Raw genomic sequence first — 11,292 nt, 5'->3', positions numbered from 1 at the left:
GGGAGTGGGGGTCAAAGTGTGAAGGAGGGGGGGGGGGTCAGAGTGTCTGAGGAACGGAGGGGGTCACAGTGTCTGAGGGAGGGGGGAGGGAGGAGGGGAGGGGGGCTCAGTGTCTGAGGGAGGGGGGGGGAGGGAGGGAGGGAGGGGGGTCACAGTGTGAGGAAGGCGGGAGGGGAGGATCAGAGTGTGTGAGGGAGGTGGGGGGGGGGTCACAGTTGAGGGAGGGGGGAGGGAGGGAGGGGGGGGTCAGAGTGTGTGAGGGAGGTGGGGGTCACAGTTGAGGGAGGGGAGAGGAGGGGGGGGGGGGGGTCACAGTGTGTGAAGGAAGGGGGAGAGGAGGAGGGGGGGTCAGAGTGGGAGCCCCGTGCTGCAGGAGATCAGGGACAATATATCACACTAATAATGTCAGGTGACCTGGCCCTGGACGTGTGTGGAGAATGCAGGGCTCATTTGTGGTGACACCGGGAGGGGGGGGGGGGCGGGGAGGGGAGGGGGTCAGAGGGCTCCGTAATGACTAGCTGATCCAGACACACGACCCGAAAACCCCCCGGGAGTCTTCCAGCGTCTTCCCCCCCCCCCCCCCCCCCCAGCCGCCGCAGTTACCTGAGTCGTGATCCGAGTCGTCCGTCCCTGAAGTCTGCTAGCTACCTCGCTACCTAGCGACTGTCGCTAGGAAAAAAAACTTTTCGCTGTCGGTCGTGGCGAGATGATGAGGCTACCCTCGGTGACCCCGAGAACTTTGAGGTGACTGTGATGATCAGTTCTCTTTCTCAGCCTCTGAGCCTCGAAAGAAACCGCACGGCACACCCACTCGCTGTTAGAGACTCTCATCAGCCGCGCTCGAGTTCAACACGTATTACTGCCGGGGACCGTACAAGGTGAAACAAGTAGGGCACTCGCTGCAATGTAAGTCGCTTCGGATAAAAAAAAAGCGAGTGGCATAATGTTATTGTACGGTATGTACTGTACTGGGGATACATAATGTTATTGTACGGTATGTACTGTACTGGGGATACATAATGTTATTGTACGGTATGTACTGGGGATACATAATGTTATTGTACGGTATGTACTGGGGATACATAATGTTATTGTACTGTATGTACTGGGGATACATAATGTTATTGTACGGTATGTACTGGGGATACATAATGTTATTGTACAGTATGTACTGGGGATACATAATGTTATTGTACAGTATGTACTGGGGATACATAATGTTATTGTACGGTATGTACTGGGGATACATAATGTTATTGTACGGTATGTACTGGAGATACATAATGTTATTGTACGGTATGTACTGGGGATACATAATGTTATTGTACAGTATGTACTGGGGATACATAATGTTATTGTACAGTATGTACTGGGGATACATAATGTTATTGTACGGTATGTACTGGGGATACATAATGTTATTGTACGGTATGTACTGGGGATACATAATGTTATTGTACGGTATGTACTGGGGATACATAATGTTATTGTACAGTATGTACTGGGGATACATAATGTTATTGTACGGTATGTACTGGAGATACAGGGGGAGTGAGTGACATTTTCCATCCACCTGGTTATGAGGAGGTAGGGCAGTTAGAGAGCTATTAGACCCACAATGCCTCCTGCCGACTCTAAGATATGTAAGTGTGGCTAAAAGCGTCAGCCTAATGGCATATATTATTGTTCTGTATGTACTGGGATACAGGGGAGTGTATGACATTCACTGACATTCTTATGTTACAGGGTTATGGTTCTGCAGACTGTTAATAGCTTCATTCCGTGCATCAAAAGCATACCCAAAATGCTCTGTCCTACTTAGCGAGCTGTTAGACACACAAAGCCTGCTGCTGGTCTCTCAGACCGCATTTACACCGCCAGGTAGAAGTGACACAATTCCGATATTTTTGCTCACATGTGGCACAGATGGGATATGTAACGTGAACGTGTAACCAGTAAAAAATCACATTGAATCTGATATTCTCAGATCCGATTCAGGCCGGCCTCAATCATATCTGGAAATAAATCTGATACGAATCAGATATCTGGCATTTCGACTGTGATCTAACTGGACAGTTGAGATATATAACTTTTAATTTCCGATTTGCACGTCATTAGAAATGCGACGGACGCTCTTGGCATTTTGATGACGTTTGAACGTTAGTCTCAACAGCTGCTAAGAAGCGAAGTCCTCTCTCTTCCCCGTCCTAAATGTGCAACATTCTATATATCTAAACATACTTGCAATGGCTTTATATTATAATATAAAAGGGATTATAATTTCTGTCTCATTTGCGTCCATTGCAAGTGCCGCAATGCTGTCTGTTTACTTGAGTGTTTCGGTGACCAAACCCTCATGTCCACATGCAGGTTGTTTCAAGTGTTACACAAGTGTAAGCAAATGTCAGCACAGGTATCGGATATGGGTCATTTTAAAAAGTAGATGTAAGCAGGCATTCACATTTTGGGGGGGGATATAGGAATTAGGCATTAGGAGCTGCTGTGTAAACGCAGCCTTAGACGTGTAAGTCTGGCATGCGCAACGTACTGTACTTGTATAATGTATGTATGTGTATGTCTGTGTATAATGACCTGGGGTGATGGGGCCTTTTCAGCCGCAGCCCCGTCCCTCTGGACCTCCCCAACCACATCAGACAGGCCAACACCCTCCCAACATTTAAACAGGCCCTCAAAACCCAAGCTTGCCTTCACCAGTTAACCCTCCCCCCTCCCCTTCCCATGTGTCCCCAGCACACCCTTAATCAGGCCCCTATAATAATAATAATAATAACTTTATTTGTATAGCGCTTTTCCTGCAAACGTTACAGCTCAAAGTGCTTTAATCATTATATCATCTTAATTTGTATTATTATTATTATTATTATTATTATTATTATTATGTTTCATGTTTCATGTTTTATCTTCTACCTGAGTCGCTGCAGAGGGCGGGGCTGACCAGGTGGCCCGCCGGGTCCACGCAGGCGATGGGTTGGTACCGCAGGCCCTGGCCACACTCCCTCAGGTCCCTGTGGGCCCCCCTCCAGCCCTGCAGGGCCCCGGGGGCGGGCGGCTCGGGGAGGAGGCAGGACGACCAGTTCCCGAAGGGCTGGGACAGGAAGTCGTCACAGGGACACGCCTCCTTCTCCTCCAGCGGGTGGAGCTCCGCCCTCAGACACCGCTCCTTCTTCTTGCTGCGGCCTGAGGAGGGGACAGGTGACAGGTGAACATATGAACAGGTGACAGGTGAACATATGAACAGATGAACATATGAACAGGTGACAGGTGAACATATGAACAGGTGACATCACAGGTGACAGGTGACAGGTGAACATATGAACAGGTGACATCACAGGTGACAGGTGACAAGTGAACATGTGACAGGTGACATCACAGGTGACAGGTGACCATATGAACAGGTGACATCACAGGTGACAGGTGACAGGTGAACATGTGACAGGTGACATCACAGGTGACAGGTGACATCACAGGTGAATAGGTGACATCACAGGTGACAGGTGATCAGGTGACAGGTGAACAGGTGAGACTGGCGCCAAGGTTGTTCCAAACACTAGTCCCTCGACAACTCCACTTGCTCCGACTGACCCACAAAGTTGCGACCTCTGGCTTTGCTGACACATGTGGCCGTCCCGTACTGTACCTGATAACCAGCTACGCTATTTAAACTCTACGCTATCTGTGTACGCTATTTAAACTCTACGCTATCTGTGTGTACGCTATTTAAACTCTACGCTATCTGTGTGTACGCTATTTAAACTCTACGCTATCTGTGTGTACGCTATTTAAACTCTACGCTATCTGTGTGTATGCTATTTAAACTCTACGCTATCTGTGTGTATGCTATTTAAACTCTACACTATCTGTGTGTACGCTATTCAAACTCTACGTTATCTTTGTGATGTTAACCAGCTATGTTATTTAAACTCTACGCTGTCTGTGTGTACGCTATTTAAACTCTACGTTATCTGTGTGTATGCTATTTAAACTCTACACTATCTGTGTGTACGCTATTTAAACTCTACGCTATCTGTGTGTACGCTATTTAAACTCTACGTTATCTGTGTGCGACTGGATCGACTTGACTTTTCTGAAAATGGACAATCGTCACAACCTCGTCACCGCTGACCCTCAGCACACACACACACACCCACACCCACACCGACACACACATGCACACACAAACCGACCGACCGACACAGACACCGACACACATGCACATACACACCGACTGACACAGACACAGATACAGACACAGACACACACACAGACACAGACACACAGACACAGACACAGACACACACACAGACACAGACACAGACACAGACACACACACAGACACACACACACACAGACACACACACAGACACACACACAGACACAGACACAGACACAGACACAGACACACACACACACAGACACACACACAGACACAGACACAGACACAGACACACACACACAGACACAGACACAGACACAGACACAGACACACACAGACACAGACACAGACACAGACACAGACACACACACCAGTCTGTTCTCCCTACTACCCTCGGGCAGGAGATAAGGAGCCTAAGAACACGCACTAACAGACTGAACAACAGCTTTTTTCCCCAGGCCATAAGATTGCTAAATAAATAACACACACACACACACACACACACACACACACACACACACACACACACACATATATATATATTGACCCAACCACCCCCTGAAGACCACACATAGAAGCATACCACACACGCACGCACACACACACACACACACACACACACACACACACACACACACACTCTTTGCTACTGTCAATTAGTGGAACCACTGTACTGAAAGCTGTACTTGTATTGATTGATTAGAAAAAATGAAAATGCATTCAATATCTTTGTTATATGACATTGGCTATTACCAGGGCACTGTGGGAGTCCTATTTACATTCAAATCTGGATACTGTTTTCCAGGCTAAAATAACACACAGCGTGTGCAGCCAAATAGCATGTTTAGATCAATATGGACTTGAGTGTGTTTTATATTTCCCATGGTAGACATAGTTAGGTTGAGTACATTCATAAGTCCTTTCTCACCCCATCATTTTTATACTTACTATCGTCATTCATCTCCATCTCTCTCTCTATCTCTCTGTGTCTGTCTCTATCTCTCTCTCTCTCCCTCTCTGTCTCTCTCTCAAAATAACGTATGGATGACACTGAAGTTGACCTGTTCTCTGACAGACAAGCCTCTCTCTCTCTCTCCCCCCCTCTCTCTCCCTCTTTCTCTCTCTCTCTTAAAATAATGTATGGATGACACTGAAATTGACCTGTTCTCTGACAGACAAGGTGTAGAAAGCCTCTCTCTCTCTCTTTGTCTCTCTCTCTCTCTCTCGCTCTCTCTCTCTCTCTCTCTCTCTCTCTCTCTCTCTCTCTCTCACAGACACACTGAGATTGACCTGTTCTTTGACAGACAAGGCGTAGAAAGCCTTTTATTTCACCTATATGTCTCCTCCTTCCTCTTGACAGCAGTCAGCCACCCATCCCTGTAGCTAGTATACGCTCCATATAGCAGCGCAATCTCACTGCTCTAATGAGGGGAAAGATGAATATATCTCACACTATAAAGACCTCCATTTGAGTGGCTATTAGCGCTTCTCACCAGACCTCACTTTATGGCAGTTATAATTAGTCTTGTCCATTAGATTTGATTAGTATTATTAAGTTCCCAGACGAAGTAACCTATTCTAAAGAGGAAACAAAAAAAATCGGTTCATCGAAAGGAACGCTGTCTGCAACTGACATTGATGGGGGATGGAGAAAGCTACATTTTCTGACCTGGTAACTCCATTCTCCAACACTTCATACTGTACTCCAATGCACCATGGCACTTTGGACAACACACAGTGACGGCTGTTAATTAATAATAATAATAATAATAACTTTATTTGTAAAGCGCTTTTCCTGCAAACGTTGCAGCTCAAAGTGCTTTAATCATTATATAATCTTAACTGAATTATTTAGTCATTTAAAGGCAATATTAAAAAGATGGGTTTTTAGTCTTGACTTGAACATAATTTGCTGAGGTTGCATCCTTAATGTAAACTATCAGTGTAAACTATCAAACTATTGTAATGTAAATTATCAGTGTCCGTTGGCTTTCAAACTAACTAAATCCTGTATTTCATCACTGTGAAGACGTCTGTTTGTGTCTTTTCCAGGGGCGGATTTAGGATCGTAGGAGATCCGGGGCTTAGCCCAGAGGGAGAATGTAATGTGCGCGCGGAGCGCGCCGGAAAATTTTGCCTTCAACCTTCAACTTACCACCACCTTAAAGCGGACAAAAGGCACTGGAGAACACATATACATTCACACCCTTTAATTAACTAATAACTGATTGTGGTGGTTCTGGGCACAGAGGGAGGTCAAAACACATAGCTCCCCCTGTCAGTCAGTCACCATCATTTATATTTGTATAGAATTACATAATTGATGGGCTGAGGCTAGTTATGTTACAGTATGTATATCAGGGCAGACTCTGTGCTCACCACTTATATTGTATTTAGAGTCTTGTCCTGTGTTATATGACGATATATTACATGTATTGTTGGCCTGTGTATAGTACTGTGAAATCAAATCTCCCCTGGGACATTAAACAAACTTAGTTAGTTAGCGTTACATCTTAGGATAGATTTGAGTCATGTTCTGTATACATACATACTACCATAAGGGCATACTTAATGTGGTTACTCCATGTTTACTAGCTGTAACATTAACGTTACATCATTCTTTTTCACATGTTACTCAGTCAACCAGAGTGCAGATATCAAAGACTATCAGCCTGTTATTCACTTTATTTGTATAAGTATTATCCTTTGTTTGATTTCTTACCATGTACCGTAACAGTACCTTGCTATGTTTCATTTTCATTATAACATAACGTTATGTTATGATAGCCAGCTAGCATCAGCAAACCGGAAAAGTAGTGTCAGTGAGTCAGTCACCTTTCTAATAAGATTCACAAACCTGAAACATCATCTATGTCATCACTGCTGGTGATGTCATTCTTGCTGCTGATACTGCTGCTGCAACAGTTCTTGGCGCTTGTTTTGTTGAAAACAACTTTGGGATATCCATCCTTACAATTTTGCAAGTCAGGCACTGATTGAGATCACTTCTTCTTCAGGGCAGGGCAGGCTACGCAGTACGCAGGCTAATGTCGCGCAGCTGCTGCCTCTCTGTTGGACTCCGGTACTGCACGTTACTCAAGATTTTTTTTTTTTTTTTTTTTTAAAGTAAAACATTCGGGGCTTTTCAGAAAACATCCGGGGCTTGAGCCCCAGTAGCCACCCCCTAGCGCCGCCCCTGGTCTTTTCACAACTACCTTGGATGCTTCCTTTTGACGACAGCATCGCCTGTGTGTCAGGGCTGAAACTAAAGCCTGTAGTGTGTAACTAGACAGGGACAATTCCTGTGGAAATTGTGAAGTGTGCTTGCCCCTCACAGCCAGTAGGGCCTCTGGGCCCCCGGGCCACTCCCCTGCACCCCCCGGCGAAGACCGCGTTTCTCTAGCTCACCCAGGGGCTGAGTTGTGGGATTCAGGTGTGTGTAACTAGCTCTAGCTAACTAGCTAACCCCCCTGCACCCCCTGGCGATGACCGCGTTTCTCTAGCTCACCCAGAGGAGTTATATGGACAATAACATAGCATACTGCAAGCACACTTAATAAGACAAAAAGGCAGCCAAGTCCTACTGAGAGGCTTAGTTAACCAAGTGTCTGCAGAGGAACTGACGTCCTGGGTTAGTCAGTCGGCGACAGGGAGACGACGCTTAAGCTAAAGCTAGCCAGCCGAACTGATCCTTCTACTACTAACTCGGGCAGAGAAGGCGTACGCGTTTGTTTTCTAGACCCCACAGTGTAGCTTCTCCCTCAGCGAAGGCCACACAGAAAAGAGGCCCTTTGTTTCCGACCAGATGGTTAAAAAAAAAGAAAGAAAGAAAACGAGAAAGAGAGAGAGAGAGATAAAGCTATGGTCTGTGTGAATGTGAATTCCTCTGCAGTCCGCCCCGATGTGTATCCAAGGGCTGATATTCTCCTCCAAAACAAACCGGCTCTGGCATGGCGGGTGGGTGTCTACCTTCCCACTGAGCCGCCATGAGCGGCCATCTGTTTCTCCGCTACGGAGAGAGGCCTGATTGCAAACAGTCCTAGCCGGTGTGAAGTCCCTGTCAGCTCCGACTGCAATCTGTTCCACGCTGACACCGGGCGGAAACACACCCGTCTAGCAACCCTCCCCTCACTTCCCCGTGACTCAGACGTTATTGATGATAGCTCTCAGACCGTGCACCTGCTGGATAGCCAAACACAATTAAGCCGTAGAGCTTAGCTTGTTTTTCCTTAGCTTGCGATTTTTTCCTGATCTCAAACGCGCTGCTGTGTTCATTCCCACCCTCGTGGTTTGTGATTAGGAGGGGGATGAATAAGAGGGGTGGAAATGGATTTAACATGTCATACCGCGGACAGGTATTAACACACACCTAGTCGTGGTAGTTCATTACAAATCTAGTCTGACAGAGAACGAGGTTGTGCTTTCCTACACTAGACAGTATATATGTAATGTAATCTACACTGGGAAAATCAAAGAGCAGAAGAAGATCACGCGTGGGAGGGGAAACAAACTCATCTGCAATCAGCCAGTCCTAGTCACACTCTCAACACAGCTTTCTAATCTGTTCCCAAAATTGTTCACAGCAGGTAATCTTTGAATATGGAAATGACTGTGGAAAACAACGCACTGCAGGAGCATTAGTTCTCTCTCTCTCTCTCTCTCTCTCTCTCTCTCTCCAAACTCCCAGACTGCCTCTTGTAACAACGTGTGTCCTAATTGGCTGCATCACACAGTAAACGTTGAGGTGGAAAAAACAGGTACTCTCCCAAAATCGTCCGGTTTGGTCTTTTGTATCAGTCTGCGGGGCTGGGAGCCAGAAGCAGCTATTTTAAGACCCGTTTCTTTACCTCACATCATTGCTTTCGCGGCAGCCCAGACACACTCTCAGAGCTTGCTACTTTTTCATGTCCCACGGGGGTCTACAGAATGGTGGGAAAAAAAACGCTTTTAGCTACTGTGTTCCTCCTCAGACTTGGATGATTCAGGGTAGACCGAGGTTGGAACAGTTGATCCCACACAGTCAGTGTTCAAAGTCATCGGTTACGGACCAGCTCGCAGAGGCACACGCTCTTGTTTTGATTTATTATTGTGGATATTTTTTGTACTTATTCTATATTCAATTTGTTGTTTTGGGAATTGTATTTATAGGTGGACGGACGGCGCGGCCACTTGCAAAAAAGAGAGACACCCTGGATGTCACAGTGTGTTTTCCCCCTGGATAAATAAAGGTTAAATGAAACATCTCATATCAACAGATCACTGGTACAGCTCTTCCACCCCCCTCCCCCCTCCCTCTCCTCCTCCCCCCTCCCCCCTCTGCCCACTCATCTCACTAGGATGGACCGAGGCGACCTGGAAACATAACACTCACAACACCACTGCTCAGAGAGCCTCTGATAAAAGCCCTCGCAGTAGCCATTATGTCATATGGAAAGTGCATATTCTTCATAAAGGCGTCCAGCAGTGCGCAGCAGAGTTTAACAGCCCAGATTAAGAGCATTACAGATGACGACAGGGGGATATTTACCACAGCCCAAAGGCAACAGATCAAATATTCATGAAGACAAATGATAGCGGGGCTGGTGCAGGGGCCCCCACCATGTAACTCAGCCAAAAGGGTTTGTCATCTACATTGAAATAAAGGGATTACATCCAACGTGAGGAGCCTAAATTAGACCTGACACTACACAAGCTAATGGGGAGAGAGAAGGGAGAGCAGTTTAAGTATGAGTAAGCACCGTGCTACCTCCATAGCTCTTACAACACTAGACTTGGTTTAGACAAAGGTATGAACTATATGGCTAACATTAGCATGGCGCTAATGTAGGTATTTGGACAATACGGCTTGAAGCTGTAACCTGTGGGGACGTTGGCTGAGGGTGCTGTAGCTTTGGCAGTGAGATGTGGGTGAAGCTCGTGACCTGTGTGAAAGTGAGACTGCTCCACCTGTGGATATGAGTACACTTTACCTAAGTGACTGTCACTTTTAATTGTTTTTAAAGCACTGAACGGGCTGGCACCCCCGTACTTGGCTGACCTATTGCGCCACCACACTCCATCCAGAGCCCTTAGGTCAGCTGACCAACTGCTTCTGGAGGTCCCCAGGACTAAATTAAAAACAAGAGCCTTTTCCAAAGCAGCCCCTAGGCTCTGGAATAGTCTCCCCCTCCACATCAGATCCGCCCAGAGCATTGAGGCTTTTAAAAAACTAGTCAAAACACTCTTCTCCCTGGCCTTTGATCTGAGGTGAGCCTGCCTTCCCGACACTGCACTCTTTGCACTTTTATTTGTATTGCACCTTGTTTTTAGTGTATTTTATCTGTTTTTTTTTTTATCTGTATTTTATCTCTTTTATCTTTTTTTTTTTTAATCTGTATTTTATCTCTTTTATCTTGTTTTCTCTTTCTCTTTTTATCTGTTGAGCACTTTCGGCGGCTGTTTGTCATTGTAAATTTGTGCTATATAAATAAATGTTACTTACTACTTACTGTACATTCGATAGTGAGTGAGGGTGCTTTACCTGGGACCATGAGAGTGTATTAGAGCGTCCTTTACCTGTGACAGTGAGAGCATCTTACACCTGGGCCACACCGCATACCTCTACCTCAGCAGCGCATGTGCCTCCATGTGCCTAACAGGTTAAGAGTCTGACCTGTTAACATGGGTGCCGAAATGAAACGCACACGCGTGAGTGTGTGAGAATATCTTAGAGTGCTTTACCTGTGAGTGTGAGAGTATCTTAGATTGCTTTACCTGTGAGTGTGAGAGTATCTTAGATTGCTTTACCTGTGAGTGTGAGAGTATCTTAGATTGCTTTACCTGTGATAGTGTGAGAGTGTCTAAAGCCTGGTACACACATAAAGATTTTCTAAATCTTAACAGATGTTTTATCTGAGAGAGACCCCACACATGAAGATTAAAAATCATGGATTTAACAGTTTTGATCGTATTGTGTGTGGTGTGCTCCGATATTCCCAATACAGCACACCACATACATGAAGATCTGTCCGACGACAGTCTAGAGTCTCGTCCCCCAAGCCAGAAATCTCACGTGATCAGGGTGGTAGTACCCTGACTGACCTGTACGAGGCGAATAAAGTGCAGAAGAACGAAAAGAA

At 45.9% G+C, this 11,292-nt stretch overlaps 1 protein-coding gene across 1 annotated transcript in view; it reads right to left on the bottom strand.

Moving 5' to 3' along the window:
* thsd7ba (thrombospondin, type I, domain containing 7Ba) overlaps window positions 1–11,292 on the bottom strand; it is a gene marked incomplete at both ends in the record, with an annotated part of 171,368 nt that overhangs the window by 43,249 nt on the left and 116,827 nt on the right. The window contains one exon of the mRNA XM_080536695.1: window positions 2,929–3,198. Coding sequence (XP_080392821.1) covers window positions 2,929–3,198 — 270 coding nt within the window. The remainder of the gene's footprint in view (window positions 1–2,928; window positions 3,199–11,292) is intronic.

This window comes from Nansenia antarctica (genome assembly GCF_963989245.1).
Source record: "Nansenia antarctica genome assembly, chromosome: 7".
NCBI lineage: Eukaryota > Metazoa > Chordata > Actinopteri > Argentiniformes > Microstomatidae > Nansenia > Nansenia antarctica.
The sequence above is the reverse complement of the archived record's forward strand: the minus strand, read 5'-3'. Positions and strand labels throughout refer to the sequence as shown.